Consider the following 18,009-nt stretch of genomic DNA (forward strand, 5'->3'; position numbering starts at 1 on the left):
ATGAATTACTCCAGGTCCACACCGTGTAGGAATATGTCATTTCATGAACCAGACCCTTGTTTTTTAAAATGGACATCTGTAAGATTTGGTATTATCCTTGAAGACTTGATTCAAAAAATATTTGTAAAGTAGAACAGAGACCCTGGACTCCAGGCAGGTCCTATCCTGTCTGAAAGGGAGCAGTTGATCTGCCTCACATTAAATTTACATCTGTTCTCTAGTAACATTATTACTGGTATGTATATGTTCTGATGATTGTATATTTTCTTCCAAAAGTCCTTGCCCCTCAGATTTTGAGAAATATCTCCCATTTGAGAGACAAAGGTCCTATTTCTGATTGCTAGTTATGTTGAACACAATTTTACATTGTTATTTACTATTCTAGTCTATGGTTCAAGGTTTGTTGTGCCATACTGTTCCTGCAGCATAAAAAGAAAGGGGAGTTTATAAACACATGGACAGAATAGGAACCCTTTCCTCTGGAGTCAAATTGAAGCCTCTTAATACCTGACAAGCAGGAATTCCAGAACAGCTGCTACAATGGTTGCCAACACAGAGATGATATTGCCAGGCATGGTGGCACACGTCTTTAATTCCAGCACTTGGGAAGCAGAGATAGGAGGATTGCTGTGAGTTCAAGGCCACCCTGAGACTATATATTGAATTCCAGGTCATCCTGAGCTAGAGTGAGACCCTACCTCGAAAAGAAAAAGAAAAAGAAAAAAAAAAAAAAAAAAACGATTTTCAAGCAAGAATGTTAAATTTGCCATGAATCCTTCTTTTGCACCAAACATATATGACCTGAGTTTGGTCTTTCTCCTTTCCCAGTATTTTCTCGGGATCCCATAAACAAGACCTTTAACTTATGTTTACACGAAAATAACTAATCTTCTCATGGAACACTTGTGGCCTAGAATTTTTCCATGTCTGTTAGAACTCAATGCAGTGTCTTTCTGGAAGCACTGTGTGATCTAAGTTCTTCAGTACCCCTTGAAGGCATAGCATAGGAATCCACCAGAATCGCTTTATGCATGTATTACATACATGCATACAAAATTATATACATTATACAGAATTATATACATGTATAAAAAAATCCTGGAGTGACTCCCATGTCAAGCCCACACCTGGGTACATCTTCTCCATTCCCTGAGTGTCTTTCCATTAATCTACTATGGTTGTTTGATTCAGGTGCCCCCCCCCCACATAAACTTAGGTGATCTGAATGCTAGGTTCCCAGCTGATGAAGATTTGGGAATTAATGCATCTTGGAAGCAGTGTATTGCTGGGGCAGGGCTTATGGGTATTATAGTCAGTTTCCCCTTGCCAGTGTTTGGCACACTCTCCTGTTGCTACTGTGTATCTGATGTTGGTCAGGAGGTGATGTCCACTCTCTGCCCATGTCATCATTTCCCCCTGCTATCATGAAGCTTCCCACTCAAGTCTGTAAGCCAAAATAAACCCCCTTTTTTCCCACAAGCTATTTTTGGGTGGGTGATTTCGGCCAGCAATGCAAACCTGAGTACAATATCTACCTTGCTTGAAGCCATTGTAAGCTTTTTTCCTAATGAAATCTACTGCTTTTCCTATTAGGTCATTTGAAATTCTTTTCAGCAGTGAAAATCCATCTTTTCACCCCCATAGAGGGCTCTGAGAACTCAGCCAGCTTTAGCCCGCAGTTTGGATTCTTTTCTCTGGCCCTGCTGCTGCTGACAACACTAGCTTCACACTTTTTACTAAAAGATTTCTGAAAATACTTATAAATCATTATTTTAATTATATGCTTTGGCAGTTATATTTTCAGAGATATGAGTGGCTTATATTTCACTCTACTTTTCTGACATCTCTTTAATAAAATAAGAGACTCTAATATTTAATGTGGTCAGACATATCAGTTCCTTAGTGGAAATTTATTTGGACTTGTTTAAGAGAAAATTTCTGAGGTTGTGTATACACTGTCATCTTCTAAGATTTAATTTAAAAAGTTCTTTGTAGTTGAAGGAGGGTAGGAGATAACTCACTTCTTTTAAGTAGTTTCAGTTAGAGATTGAGGCCCAGGGAGAACCAGGAAATGCCACCCCACACACACCTCACCCTGACACAAGAAACAAACTCTTGGCAGAAGTGAAAATTGTGACTGATCAAGACTGGTATACATTGCCACCTGCTGTCCATATCCCAGCCTGCTATCAAGAAGGTGGGCTGGCTCTGGGGTCCACCCTCCAAATCTACAAACTAATCCTGTCTTCCCCTTGCCTATAAAGGCTGCTGTCTTCTTTCTGTCTCTGACTCTTCCCTGCTTTGCTCAGCTCTGTTGCTTTTCTGGCTCTGCTCCGCTCTGCCTCTCTTTGCTAGGGACACACATGAGTCTGGCTTCCCCATCACCCAGCCTGGCTGAGTGGGTAGGGAATAAAACTGATTTTTGATCAGGGAAACTCTTCTGCTTGCCTCCAGTTTATAGTTTGGGGTAACTTCTCACTCTGATTGCATCTCTCATCTCTGAATCTACTACATGCATATTTTCCTTACACTGTAGATCTAACACATGGTTGTCCACACTAACCCTAGAACTGCTACCTGTGTAATTTCTTTAAATTCAAGGTCACCATGATTATAAATCTCAATGATAATTTCTCCTCTGAATTTCTTGGTCTCTGCTTTGATATTTTCCCTCTTATTCTTTCTTGAACCTCACCATTTGCCCTCTTGACTTCCCTCCATAGGAAATCACACAGCAGATGCCCATGTGTTTTACTTCTACATCTCCTTACCCAAGCTCCTAAATTCTTTCCTCCTCCATGCCCTTGCAGCTTTACTTTAGCTGTCTTTAAAAGCTTCAGTTTCTCTTAAGTGAGCTTTCCATGTGATTTCAGCTTTAATCTCTCCTTAAAACCCGCATTTTTTCTTACTTTCCACACATTCACGCCTTCAATCTTTCTTTAAGCTGTTTATTATATTTATATTTTCATTTATTTATACAGAATACATACATACATACATATATATATATATATATATATATATATATATATATATATATATATAGAGAGAGAGAGAGAGAGAGAGAGAGAGAGAGAGAGAGAGAGGGGGGGGGGGGAGAGATATTGTATTGGGAGAGGGAAATAATGGGCACACCAGGACCTCTAGCCACTGCAAACAAACTTAAAAATTCATATGTTTCCCTATTGAGTCTGTGTTTATCAATTCTTTTTTTTAAGGGTAAGACAGATCCAAAACTTGGGTTTCATAAATTTGGCGATGCCTCTTAAACCTCCAAAATCCTGCATCATATTAAACTAAAAATTAGGCTTGTTCTTGTGTCTGACTTTGCAATCTCCACTTTGCCAGAGGTTACAGAAGGATCTCTCCTCTCCTTATCTCTTGACTAAAGGAGTTACCTAGATCTGTTTTACCATAAGCAACCTGAGTCCCTAGGAACGAGTTTTCCTTTCTTAGAATCAAGGTTTAAATCTGATCCTGGCATTGTGGTTGGTTCAGTTCAACCCCTAAACTTGGTGTCATGACCAGTGCCTTCTTGCACCACCCACCTCCCACCACCAAGTACATACCAACAAGCTCTCTCTCACCTCCTACTCAGGTGTGCTGATATCTTCATGAGCCAGCCTCCTGAGTCTAGACCAAAGGACTTTCTGTCAGACTTCCCTGAGCCTGAGGGTAGGTACTTACCAGGTGGGTATGGCCTGTTTTTGTCTGCTCATCTCTATTGAACCTATAGGTCCATGCTGTGGTAAAGCCCCACTCATCTCAGCCTGTCTGGACTGATATATTGAGGAGCCCTACTCCCACGGGGGCTTTCTACCACTCCTGCCTTCCACATGGCAGGGGCTCTTTGTACTTTCTTCTCTTTCCTTCTCTTAATCTAAAAAGTCTTTCTAAGTCTTACCCTCTGTCCTATGGATTTAAATTCATAACTCCACATTACACATATGCAAGGATAGCCTAAACTTATTTGTATATTGGTGTATTGGTGTACTGGCAAGCAACCCCAACACTCCAGTCACAGTTTGGGGTAGAATGACAAATACAATTTTTAATGCCCTTATAAATGGTTTCAAACCAGCTAGTGGGAAGAGCAAAGGAAGGGAAGGAGGAATAAAGAAAGAGTGTGTGTGTGAGAGAGAAAGGGTGAGGCATGGAGAGAGAGAAAACACAGAGGGGGAGGGAGAGAGATGCTATTTCTCATATGGAATTCATCCGTGCAGGTAGGGTTTACATCTGGTTCATCATGCTTTTCTTCTGGCCAGTTTGTCTGACCTGTGCAAAGTCATGTTGGCCTAATTAATGCAGGATTATGTGAGGGGTTGATATCTGACAAGCCAAATCTCAACAACTTCTAATGAATTTTTTCATTTACTCTTCAAATATATTTGTTGGCTATATTGCCACATTCCACAAGCATACAAACTAAAACCAAGCTACAGAAATCCCGATTTCAACTATTCTGTACCAGCTTAGGAAGTATTGACATTTTAATTTGGTTGAGTTTTCAGTGTCATGAGAATCTACTTATCTTAATCTTTTTATTCTTCTTCAGTTATTATAAATACTTATTCTTTTTTAAATTATGTTTATCCATTGGATGTATGTTGTGTTTCTATAGACTTTTATCCTTCGCCATATTCCATTGCATTAAATTAACTCATTTATTTTCTTCTTAAAGTTAGGTGCTTGCAGGAAGCAGTGTGGATTCTGAGTTTCATTAATAACAGAATTTAGAAACAGGCTCATAAAAGGTAGCTCTGGGGAAAATTTCACTGGAGTTTCAGAGGAAAAACGAACAACAGGTCAAGCAGCTACTTGGAGAAGAGAGAGAGCAAAAGAGGGAGAATGATTTTCATTTTGAGTTACGGTCCAAGAAAGCTGGCTGAATCAGCAGTTGAGGTCAAATTCAGCAAGCAGATACATGGGACATTGCAGAAGTGATAAAAGGCAGATCAGAATAAGCATGTTTAGGATTTGGGCCAGTATTCAAAGAAGATATACTATAAGGAGAAAAGAAAAGCTACACATTTTGATTAGAACTCAGACAGGTGAGGAAGCATGGTGAAGATCTATAAGCAAATGTACTAACGGCAAGGCATCTGTGGAGATGAGCACATTATCTGAAGAAGGAGGTAATAACTCCTCCCACATCCTTAGGTGAGCTTCAAAGAATCATCTTTGCCAGGAATTGGACCACTAGCAAGACGATTGATAGGCTATGCTGGATCAACACTTAGGGGAGTATATCTTTGAATAGTTTAAAATATCATGTCTATAATCACAGTTAAATCACAGTCAGAGGTAGAACTTATGTTCTATTCTTTTGACCAAGAAGAAGTACCTTTCCCTTAAGAAAATCTTGATACCTCCCCTCTCTTCGCTTTATCAGGGAAGTAAGAGGTGGGGTCCAAAACTGTTTATGATGGATGGGTCCATCGTTAAGCCTGCTAATGCCTCCTGACTACCTAACACTAGAGCTTAATTGCATCTTAACTATATTTACTTTATATTTCAATATCTCATCAATTACAACTTTCATTCTCATGTGCATGAAAAAGTCATTGTACAGACAGTTTTAGATACAATATTCTACATTAGTAGGAAATCATAATTGTTTCATTTAAATTTTAAATGTGATTTCTAATGGTTTTTCTGTGCTTGAATTATAAAATAACATTATTGTAACAGATTTATCTATTTCTCTTTGTAGGTCTATTATTGCTTCACACATTTAAGTATCATATATATTTATGGAATTAATCTGTAGGAAGGTTTTGTAACATATAGATTGACTGATGTTAACCTACTCTCATGCTAATATCGTTCATCAGTATCATCTCTTTTATTTTACAACTTTGTATCTTTACAATTTAGACAAGTTGCACTTTAGTTTATAACTTTTTAACATTTGAAGCATTCATTAAATTTATCTTTAGTTTTGGATACACTCATTGTTTTATCTTTAGTTTTGGATACACTCATTGTTTTTTGTACTTTCTTCTTTCTGCTTTTATATTTTTTTTTCTGCTTTCTTCACCTTCCATGCTCCACAGAGTATGATATTCATTTACTCTTTCTATATTCCCATATTTTAAGTAGGAAGATGCATAGCTTGTTATAAGAGTACAAATGTAACCTGTCTCCTCCCCTTTCCCCTCCAGGTGCTTGAATTGCACAAGTAGTAAGCCATATTATTTCTGGGAGGCATGTGTATGTGAGGTATACGTGGTATGTAGGTGATGTATAATGTATACACATGTGTGTGCATGTATGGAGGCCAGAGGAAAATGTTGGATGTCCTCTTCTATCTTTTCTTCTGCTTGTTTCTTCTTGAGTTAGACTGACCCTGGAGCTGCCAAATTTGTTCAGACTGGATGATCAATAAGCAAAAACAGTTCTCCCATCTCAGCTCCCCATGCCTGGGTTTAAGGGCATGGATGGCCAAACTTCACTTTTTTCTTTTTTGCATTATGATCTTTGGATGTTTCATGTAGTAGTACCACTATCCCCACCCCCCCCCCCATTTCACTGAAGGCCCTCCTCAGTGGGATTGCTGGTATGTACCATGGGGTTGTGAGTTATGAGATGTGAGAGCATCGGTTATAGTCATGTGGGAGGTGTGCAATGCGTCTGGATATTGCCTCCCACCCTGTGGCTCTTACAGTCTTTCCATCTGCTATTCAGGAAAATTCCCTGAGCCATGGTGGGTGTGTTTTAAGTATACTTTAGTGGTTATAGTGTGTATCCTCAGTGTTTCCATCACCCTGAGGGCTTGCCATGGAAGCAAATTCTTGACTCCTTATATGGATTCTGGATATTGAATTCAGACCATCTTGGGTTCTCATGCTTATCCAAGCCAGCACTTTTACTCACTAAGCTAACTCCCCAGGCCCAAGAGTTGACATAAGTTTAAATTTAGTCCTCTCCCAACCTTCAATGGAAGGATACATTATTATTTATTTTTTCAGTTCTCTATATTATGTATTATTTGTTATTAATTTCTTTATTTGTCTACATTTTGCCACTCCACCACAGGTGTCCATACTCTACCAGGTCTAGAACTTTTTTGTGTTTCTCAACTTCTATGATTTTCTAAAAAAAATGTCAATTCAAAGCTGGCTGAAAGTTTCATATATGAAAATTGCTCTTATAAATCTTTTGACCAGAATTGTGGAACGCTAGATACATAAAATAAAATCAGAGGAAATAAATGACCATATAGGGTCACTGGATGTCTCATACAAATAAGCAAACTGTATTAATGATTAACACAAGCTGAGAATGGTGGTAATTCTTAGAACTTGGCATCATCACTAATAAACTGTTTTAGAGCTTGCATGGTTTTCACTTATACTAGACATTGCAAATGGCCCGTTTTTCATTGAAAACATTTAAAAGTCCATCAGTTTTTAAAAAATTGTTTGCATGTGTGTGCATATGTGATTGTCTGGGTGTGCTGATGTCTTTTGCCACTGTGAATGAATGTCAGATGCTTTACTTGGGTGCCAAGGGAATTGAACACACTCTAGCAAACTTTTCAGTCAAGAACCTTTATTTGACGAGCCATTTCCCCAGCCCTCATCAATGACTCTTTATGCTGACTGTCCTGTGCCAGACTCTTTGATGAGCCTGCCTTGTTTCTTGTCAAGCACCCAAGGCTGAAGGCTGTGCAGGAGTCAACTGATCTCCAAGAAGGCATCTTGAGGAACACTGGCCTTAAACAGCTACCATGCTCAGAGCAAACTGCACTGCAAAAAAACAACTTGTGGATTTGGGGACTGTGGAATGTTCCATTACTGCAAATTCATTTTGTTAATTTAGTTAATTGTACATTTAATCATATGTAGGAAGTAGTATTTTTTTCTGTGATAAATACAAAACTTGAAACACACCAAAATTGTAATACTTTCTGAACTCCACTAACTTGAAGTATCGAGACTTAGGAGAACATTTGCCTTATAAATGAAATCTGATTAAACTAATAATTATCTAATTTAATTAGAGGCCAATATAATACCTACTCCATAGTAAACTTAACACTAAAGCAATTGTAACTGAATCCTCCTTCAGAACACTCACCTGGGACAATGAACTGTATTTCTTCTGACATAGCAACTCCTAGTTCATTAGACGCAAAGCAGTGGTACTTCCCTTGGAATTGAGATATATGCCCCTCATTTGGAATCTTGAATGTTCCAGAATTGTTAAATGCAATTATCCGAGGGTCAGAAAGATTGAAAGGTTTATCATCCTTAGTCCATGAAAATCTATAACAGAGATGTAAAGTTAACTCTAAAAATTTATAATATTTCTATTTAAATTTTTATAACAAATGAATAGCATGGCAAAACCAAGACAATATATGGTAAACATTTATACATATGTGTTTTATATATGTATGATTTATATATGTATATTTAGAGTAGTAGAGGATAGGATATTATTATACAAGTAAGGATCTCAGAAGAATCTGAGAAATTTATCTTTGAGGCAGGGACTAGCTCCAGGATGCCCTTGAACTCAGTGATCTTCCTACTTCAGCCTCCTGGACTGGGATTAAAGGTTTGAGTCACAGAACCTGGCTGAATCTTAGAAATCTTAAATTCTAGAAAAGATCAATAAATATAAAAAAGTAAAATGGATAGCAGGAAGGTTTATTTTGCTTCTTCTAAATTAAAAATTATTAAGAATGCTATAGCATTCAGGGTTATTACCATATTTTACAATATGCAACAAAGGAAAATATATGTGTGTAGCATACTACTGACCCTATTTATGAGTATATACTCACTTTGGTTCTGGGTTTCCTTTAGCTTCACATTCAATTTGGAAGTACTCATCGAACGGAAAGGCAACTTGCACATTTGACTGCTTTATAATTGTTGGAACCTGTTGGACTAAATGTTGAAAAAATGTACTTAAAGAACAAGCTTCTCAAAACTGGTCAAGTTTGATTTAGTTATAACTAAAACAAAAATGTGCTTTCCATATTATTAAATATGATAGGTAATCTTCATTGTCAATTTTTCCAGACTTGGAATCACCTAAGACTTATATCTCTAGTTATGTCTGTTGAGATGGTTTGTAGAGAATTTTACTCCAGAGACATAGACTGAATGAAAAAGGGACAAAGAGAAAATGAACTGAGCACCAACATGTATTTCTCTCCACTTCCTGACTGTGGACACAATGTGATTATCCACTGCATGCTCCTGCTGCCATACCTGTACTGTGTCCTCAAACTGTGAGCCAAAGTAAATATTTCCTTCAATTGTTTTTTTGTCAGTTATTATGATTTAACAATACAGTAAGTAACTAATCCAGTGAGTAAAGGATTAATGCCGCATGACATATCGTAGAGCAAATCTGATTTTCTATTTGCAACATAAACTTACTTTTAAGGAATGTGTGTTCCTTCCATTATTTTACGTTATCCATATATGTTAATGTTAGTTAACCTCAGAAAAATATGACAATTTTAAGCAAAAAAAAAATGGACTTATCACAGCTTTAAAAAATTATTTCTAAAATTATTGTCATTTACTTTAGGCTGACATGCATGCTCCCATTTTTATCTAGCTTCATTATTTTGAAAGTTTTACTTGTGATTTTCTATACTTTCATATAAATATAATTAACATACTACTTTTGCTTTGTTTCATATCACTATGTGGTATGGCTTAGGCTATGCTTCTAATATTTGGCAATGGATTTTCCCCATTTTTTTTTCTTTCAGGTCCACCTACATTTCAACACGTTTAATACCTGAGCACACATATTTTTTTCTGCATTATCAATGGGTGATAAATTTCCAGATATAGAAGTAATGGCATTGATTGTTGGCAAAAGATAAAATAATTTCATATAATTTCACTTGTCACTATTTTCTTGTAACTGTGAAATATAAATGGTAAAATAGAAACTATATATTTTAAAAGAAAATGTAGCCTCCATAATTGTCTTTATTTTAATTTCTATTTATTGTTCTCATTGTTAAAAGTTTTTTAATGACCTGGGTAAATATTTGCCACTCTTACTCTACATTCGTGAATTTGTCTTTTGTCTTTTTCCATAGTTGACTTGTTTACTTAGTTATAAAATGTACCCTAAAATCAATATAAATAATAAATCTAAATCATAAGGCGTTTGTCACAAATAAACATTTTATATTCATATGCATCCTCATCATATAACAAATTATTAGTGTTTGGTAAGCTAAATAACTTTCAACACTTTTTTTTTCCTAAGTTGTGGGTGAATTTGTCTCTCATATAGTCAAGCATCTGGTCTACTTTCTAGTGACTAAAGTGAAGTAAAGTAAAAGTATACAAAAATGTGACAATACTGAAGACATATCCTTGTATTATGCTTTGCAATCACTGCAAAAACATAATACCCATAATGACTGGCTACAAAGAAGCACTCTACAATTTGAAATGTGAGGTGTTCTTTAGAACAATTCTTAGAATTCTAATGCTATAGTGTACAATTTATAAGAAAATGCAAACTTTTCATTACAAGAACTTGCATTTGACATATTTATTTTGCAGACCAGCAAAGACTCTGGTTTAAATCAGTAATATTAAACAATAGAGTAAAAATAAGGTTATAAGTTGTTGGGAGATGGCATAGTGGTTAATGGTACTTGTTTGCAAAGCCTCATGGCCTATATTCAATTCCTCAGTACACATGTAAAGCCAGACACAAAAAGGGGCATAATGTGTCTGGTGTTTGTTTGCAACAAGAGATCCTAGGGCACTTATACTCACTCATTTTTTGTTTCTTTCTCAAAAAATAAAAACAACAACAACAACAAAAAAAAACAAACGCATTTTTTAAAGGACCATAAACATCAGTGATACTAGGCCAGGCCCTAAGTCCTTTCCCTACTAAAAAGCTGTCAGGCAACCCAAAGTGCTTTTGTTCATGTGGCTTATAACTAACAATATTTACTATGATAGAAAACAAAACTGAAAAATCTTTAAAATATTTAATTATAAATTCTTTTAAACAAGGCCTATGGAATGTTACAATAAATAATATGAAAAAAAACATTAAATCCATATGAACAGCATTATTTTATACCAATCAAAGTTGTAATTTCTAAGCAGAAGACAGTTGTATTTTCATGTCTTGTTCTGTAGTGTTTCTAATAGGATACACTGATTTGTTCAAAGACATGAAGAAATTTTAGCATTCCAGAAATATGAAGGGGAGTATGACTCATCTTCCAGTCCTTTCTAGTGACTGTGGACATTCTTTCTAGATCAACAGATTCAGAAAGTGAGTATTTTTAAATGTCTCTTGCAATGTGGAAATTGAAACTGAGCCATAAACTTTATACACTCAGTTACATTATACAATTTTATCTGTTATTTTACCTACTCATGGTGTTGTACCATCCCCAAGTCACCAATGGAAAAAGTACAGGTTCACTGATTTCTGTAGCTTTTTCCAAACATCAAGACATCTCATTATAGAAGGTCAAAGAAATCACTCTCATGAATATCAGCATTGCTTCAATCAGAGAAAGCATTAATGTTTGATAGCTTAGCTTTCACAATAGAGGATGCAAGTCTTCAAATTTGTAATTTGTGCTTGAACACTCAAATTTTATCATGAGCAAAAAACTGTCAGGTGGTTTATCTTGAAGTGATAGGCTCATTAGTTTATGTTGGAAAAAAAAAATCAGTCTTGTATTTATCGGAACAATCACAGTTTTCTCTCAGCCATACCAGTGCATGAAATACAATACAAGAAGATCCTCTTTCTCTAACACAACAGAATTATCCTCCATCCCTTTCCCACTGCATCTCAGTGATGCTAAAATGTGGAGAGGTAACACAGTCAATAATGTTTCAGTGCCTTCAACAGTGGGTATCTCATGCGAAGCTCCTGTTGCAGATTGGGGTTACCTGACTATGAGTGCTTGGCCATGAAGAACGTTTCAAGAACTGGGGCTGCCTGGTGTGGTGGCGCACACCTTTAATCCCAGCGCTTTGGAGGCAGAGGTAGGAGGATGACTCTGAGGTTGAGGCCACCCTGAAACTATATAATGAATTCCAGGTAAGCCTGGCTTAGAGTAAGACCCTACCTAGAAAAATGGAAAAAAAAAATGAATGAATGAAAGTATTGGGGCAGATCAGTGCAAATTCCGTGATCTGGGCCAGGGCAATCAGTACATATGATAGTGAAAAATAATTGACAGTTTAGTTTTATCTGAAAACATTTTGATCTCACAGGCCATCTCAATCTATCTTTCGGACCCTGGCACATGCACATTCTGGTTATTAAGCATCAATAGACAGCCTATAGTAATGACTAAATGTCCTTTTATAATTCTGAAATTTCCTTTGCTTTGCTTTTGCTTAATACATGATTAATATCAGTAGTTTGCAGATATAAATTTAAGTTCACTTTTACTCCAAAAGATATTCATAAACATTTTAGTAAAATGCAAAAATTATCCCTGTCTTCATTGACAATTACCTTGTTCTGATTAATATAATTTCTAAGCACAGCAGCTCTTGAGATTGTTGCAAATTCATATTATTTAAATTCTATTGCTGTTACAAATGGTCAGGGAGAGTGTACAATGGCAATAGTCCCTAAGATAAAAGCTAATAACTTGAGGACAACTTGTTTATTACAACATTAGTCTTTCTTAAATTTGCTAAGGTTGTAAAGGCACTGAGTAAGTAATTATTCAGGGAAAGGAGCTAATAACCTTTGGGTGTTTATATGAATATGTAGTCTACATTAGGAATCTCTTCCTCTATAATTAGGGCAATTACAGAGACAAGAGACTCGTTGATATTCAAGTTGGGTACCTGGCTTGGTTGCATTTACTAGTAAGTGCTCTAGAGTACCAAAATAAATGAGCAATATTCATTTTTCTGAAAACATGCTATTAATATTTTACAATAATTATTGTCTATGGTCATTACAGCATGAAACTGCATAAGATCAACAGCAACAACAATAAAAATAATGGACATGGATTAATACAAAATTTCACCTCTTGGGGCCTAAGTGATGAATTTTGTTCTAAACAGGCTTAAAGACACTAGCTACAAGTAAAGACACTTAACACACACACACACATGGAGGGAGAGAGTGAGTAAAGAATGGGCTGGAGAGAGCCAGGCACAGTGGCGCACTCCTGTAGTCCTAAAACTGGATTCCGGGATAGGAGGCCTGCCGTGAGTTTGAGATCAGCTTGGGATGACAGTGAATTCCAGGCCAGTCTGGCTACAGTCAGATGCTACTTCATAAAAACAGAATAACAATAAACAACCAAACAAACATAATTCTCAAGAGATAGGTGCAGGGAGATTTTTGTGGGGTTGAGGCCAGTCTGAGGCTACATATGGATTCCAGGTCAGTCTGGGCAAGAGTGAGGCCCTACTTCCAAAAAAACAAAAAACAAAGAATGGTGGGCTGGCGAGACGACTCAGTGGTGAAGGTAGGTGTCTGCAAAGCCTAAAAACCCAGGTTTGCTTCCCCAGTTCTAGGTAAAGCCAGATGCACAAAGTGGTGCATACATATGGAGGTTATTTGCAGTGGCTTGAGGCCCTGGCGCTCGTGCTCCCCCTCTATCTCTCTCTCTCTCTTTCTTGTTCTCTCTCTCTCTGTCTGTTTGCAAATAAAAAAAAAATACTTTTAAAAAATGGCCAGGCATGGTGGTGCACATCTTTAATCCCGGCACTTAGGAGGCAGAGGTAGGAGGGTCGCCATGAGTTCGAGGTTACCCTGAGACTACATAGTGAATTCCAGGTCAGCCCGCACTAGAGTGAGACCCTACCTCAATAAAAAATAGTAATAAAATAAAATAAAATAAAAATGGGCTGGGGCTGGAGGGATGACTTAGCAGTTAAGATGCTTGCCTGCAAAGACAAAGGACCCAGGTTTGATTCTCCAGGACCCATGTAAAACACATGCATAAACTGGCACATTTGTCTGGAGTTTGTTAGCAGTGGCTGGGGACCCTGGTACACCCATTCGCTCTCTCTTTTTCTGTGTCTTTCTCTCTCTTTCCCTCTCTGCCTCTCCAAAAAAAAAAAAAAAAAAAAAAAAAAAAAAAAAAAAAAAAAAAAAAAAAAAAAGGCAGGGAAACTATCTCAGAAGTTAAAGGCACTTGTGTGCAAAGGCTGCAGACACAGATTGGATTGCCCAGTACCCCCATAAAGCCAGACACATAAAGTAGTACATGTGTTTGAAGTTTGTTTACAGTGGCAAAAGACTTGGATATATTCTCTCTCTCACACACATAAATAAATATAAAATATTTAAAACACAGTGAAATAAATGCACCACTGTGCCTTTTAAAAACCAACAAAGAATAGCAAAGATAGTAAAGAAGAAATTTTCACCTAGGGGTCGAGGGTGTTGAAATAAAGGTATGCTGTGTGAAGCATACATTTTATTATGTTATTTCACATTATTATGTTTTAGATCACATATTAAGGGTTTTGTTGATGTCTATTCATATTAAGACTGTCTGAAGATATTAAAAGGAAAGGTTTTGTTCAATATGGACACTTCTCTAAGATTTATTACATTTTATGAACTCAATAATATTCTTCCAGAACTAACATGATTGACGATGCTTATTTCCAATGCTGAGATTCTAATAAACAACCAAAACTTTTATATTAGAGCATTTAAATTCTTCATGATATAGGCAACATGGGTTATAGTTGAATGATGTAGGAGAAAAATTCTAAATAGTCCCTGAAAGATCTTTCATAACACACACACACACACACACACACACACGTTTTTCAAGGTAGGGTCTAACTCTAGCCTAGTCTAACATAGAATTCACTCTGTATTCTCAGGGTGGCCTTGCACTCACAGGAATCCTCCTATCTCTGCCTACTGAGTGCCAGGATTAAAGGCATGCACCACCACACCCGGCACCCATATTTTTACAATATAAGAAAAATTCTCAACTGGGCATTGTGGTGCACGCCTTTAATCCTGGCACTTAGGAGGCAGAAGTAGGAGGATAACCTTGAGTCCAAAGCCACTCTGACCCTGCTCGAACAACCAAAAAATAAAATAAAAAGAAAGAAAGAAAGAGAAAAATTCTCCAAGTACCTAAGTTGTACACTGGATAATTTCTACATAAACTATGCTTGCAGATGCATTATTTTCTGAACTATCAATTTTATAATTAGTTCAAGTGGATTTATGATTCTTGTAATTCTACCAACATATGTTAAGACATATATATTCATAGGCCCAGTGAATACGCACTAAAATGAATTTACATCCTAGAACAAATGTGATTTGAGGTAAAATCAATACCACTTTAAGCTACAAAATGAGATTTTCCTCTTTTCATAATTTATTCCTCTCATTTGTTTTTCTTTTTGTTTTTTCTAGGTAAGGTCTTGTTCTAGCTTAGGTTAACCTGGAATTCAGTATTTAGTCTAAGTGTGGTATTGAACTCACAGCAATCCTCCTACCTCTGGCACGCAAGTGCTGGGTCCAAAGACATTTGACACCATTCCTGAGTTCATTTTAATTTATATAATAATTTTTAAAAGAATACAAGTTCTACACAGTTCTCTTTTTAGTTTTTAGTTTTTTTTTTTGTTAAGTTTTATTTATTTATTTGAGAGTGACAGAGAAAGAGGCAGACAGAACGAAAAAGAAAAAGAGAGAGAGAGAATGGGCACACCAGGGCTTCCAGCCACTGCAAATGAACTCCAGATGCATGCACCCCCTTGTGTATCTGGCTAATGTGGGATCTAGGGAATCGAGCCTCGAACCGGGGTCCTTTGGCTTCACACGCAAGCACCTTAACTGCTAAACCATTTCTGCAGCCCTACACAGTTCTCTTTTTATCATGACTTCAAATATTCAATCCACAAGTATTCTACTTAAAATCAAAATGCATGTATAAAATTCCATAATAGAGATTCAAAGCTGACCCTTTACCTGAAGGTGGTATTTCAAGTGCCGTTGACAATTTTAACAGGAAGAAAATGAGACACAGAATGGATTCTATTCCACTTGAAAGCATCTCCATGGTTCTTCAAAATGAAGATAATGTAGAAAGACTGGAATTTAATGTCTATTTTTTTGCTGTTATTCAAATATTAGGAAAATATGGAAAACCTGGAAACCCCAAAAGTAAACAGAATAAAATATTAGTACATATAATCTAAATTGTAAACACAGAAAAATCAGAATCATTTTGTATTTGTTCATAATTTTAAGGAACAAACATTATTTGTTCACAATTTCATAAAAATATTGAATTTTTCTTCCTTTACATTCAAAACAAAAGATAGTTAATATATTATATAAATATGTGTTTTGAATTGAAAACTATTCCAATGAATCATATTTTCTTTTTTTAAAATTTCTATTAACATTTTCCATGATTATAAAAAAAATCCCATGTTAATTCCCCCCTCCCACTTTCCCCTTTGAAATTCCATTCCCCATCATATTACCTTTTCATCATGAATCATATTTTCAAAAGTCTGTGAGTGTCAGTGGTAATGAGAACAATTTCATTTAAATTTATTTAAATAGTTGTTATTTTTCAGGCTATTTTTTACATCAGACCTTGAACCCTTCACATCTTTATTAAGAATCATAGGGATACATCTTGAATTTTTCAGGTGAAATTATTTTCTGGTGATATGACTTACTCTAGTCAACAAAATAAAATGCAGAAAAAAATCACCTTTGTTAGATAAAGGAGACTCTGAATTACAGAATGTGAACTCCACACCTTTGTAGCAAGTAGTAAGACATTAATCTCTAAGATTAAAGTCTAATGAAAATGTTAATGTTTGTCCTTTGAGTGTTCATTTTCTTCAAATAGTTAATAGTAATCATCAGAATTAACTACTTATGGTTACACATCCCTCTTCACCTATATACAATATGGTATTTAGCATTCAAGTCCACTAAATTTCAATAATTTTCACTTGAACTGTATCACATGTATGAATTTAATGAGTTGCCCCTTCTTTGTAAGAAAATCTTTTGAAGCCATGATGCTATTAGGAGGCCACATTTCCAGATTAACATCTCCTATCCTACCCGGAAAGAACAGCCAAGTACGTGAGAACAGTCTCACTTTAATTTGTTCTCCTGAGTTAGCCTAATAAGTTAAATGTTCTCTAATCATTGTTGAGCAACAGTTCATGGCCAACCATCTGATTTTGGAATTTTCCTAGCAGTAAGTATATGGCCTAAACCTAAGAAATCCTCTCCCATAACAGGATAAGGATTGGGGTGATAGAGTTCACGTGTAATTCCAGACAGAGGCAGGAGGATCATTGTCAAGTCCAAAGCTAGCCTGGTCTACACATAGTAAATTTCAGGCCAGCCAGACTCCATATACACTATCTCAAAATCATACAAAGCAAATAAAAAAAGAATGTCACAATAAACTTCTGCCTTTTAAAGAATGCTACAATTCAGAAACCTAACAACACTGATGGTTGCATCAATTTCTAGAATATGGATAACAGTTCAGTTTTCCTCTGGCCTTATTTATGCAATAATTAGCATCAATGTAGCTAAGATTTGTAGGCTCAGGTTTTACCATTGAAATTATTAAAGGTTGAAATGCAAACTCCCTACAAAGAACTTCCTTTGGTAGAGGCAGAAGCTTCAAAATGTCTTTCAGACTGAAATGGAAAAAAGTCAGACTTAATTTCCTTGTCAGATGCACAAAGGGCACATTGTTTAGTAATTCTGTTTTGCAACCAGTAAGACAGCAATAAAATTATAATCCCATTTATCTTACTTGAAAGAATATGAGTTTAATGGTGTATGCCAGAGCTCACAGATAAAAGCAATTATTGAAACTCAGGGTAGAGCTGACACTTAAGAGAAAAGTAGAGTAAAATATTGTGAGACCCTGTGACATGCAGCCAGTGTCTAACAGCTTTTGCTCATGACATTAACTCAGATATGAAACAAGATAATTCACTTTTGTCAGTCTGAAAATTGGGTAAAATTGTCCTAGTTCTT

General features: G+C 36.2%; 1 protein-coding gene across 12 annotated transcripts in view; it reads right to left on the bottom strand.

The window, feature by feature from the left end:
• Positions 1-18,009, bottom strand: part of Chl1 (cell adhesion molecule L1 like) — a 224,358-nt gene that overhangs the window by 67,115 nt on the left and 139,234 nt on the right. For all 12 annotated transcript variants that reach the window (XM_045133860.1, XM_045133850.1, XM_045133852.1 and 9 more), the window contains 3 exons: positions 15,952-16,131; positions 8,795-8,900; positions 8,083-8,270 (listed from right to left, as the gene is read on the bottom strand). In XM_045133860.1, the coding sequence (XP_044989795.1) occupies positions 8,083-8,270; positions 8,795-8,900; positions 15,952-16,042 (385 nt within the window). In that variant the 5' untranslated portion in view covers positions 16,043-16,131. The remainder of the gene's footprint in view (positions 1-8,082; positions 8,271-8,794; positions 8,901-15,951; positions 16,132-18,009) is intronic.

Source organism: Jaculus jaculus, chromosome 14, assembly GCF_020740685.1.
Source record: "Jaculus jaculus isolate mJacJac1 chromosome 14, mJacJac1.mat.Y.cur, whole genome shotgun sequence".
NCBI classification, from domain to species: domain Eukaryota; kingdom Metazoa; phylum Chordata; class Mammalia; order Rodentia; family Dipodidae; genus Jaculus; species Jaculus jaculus.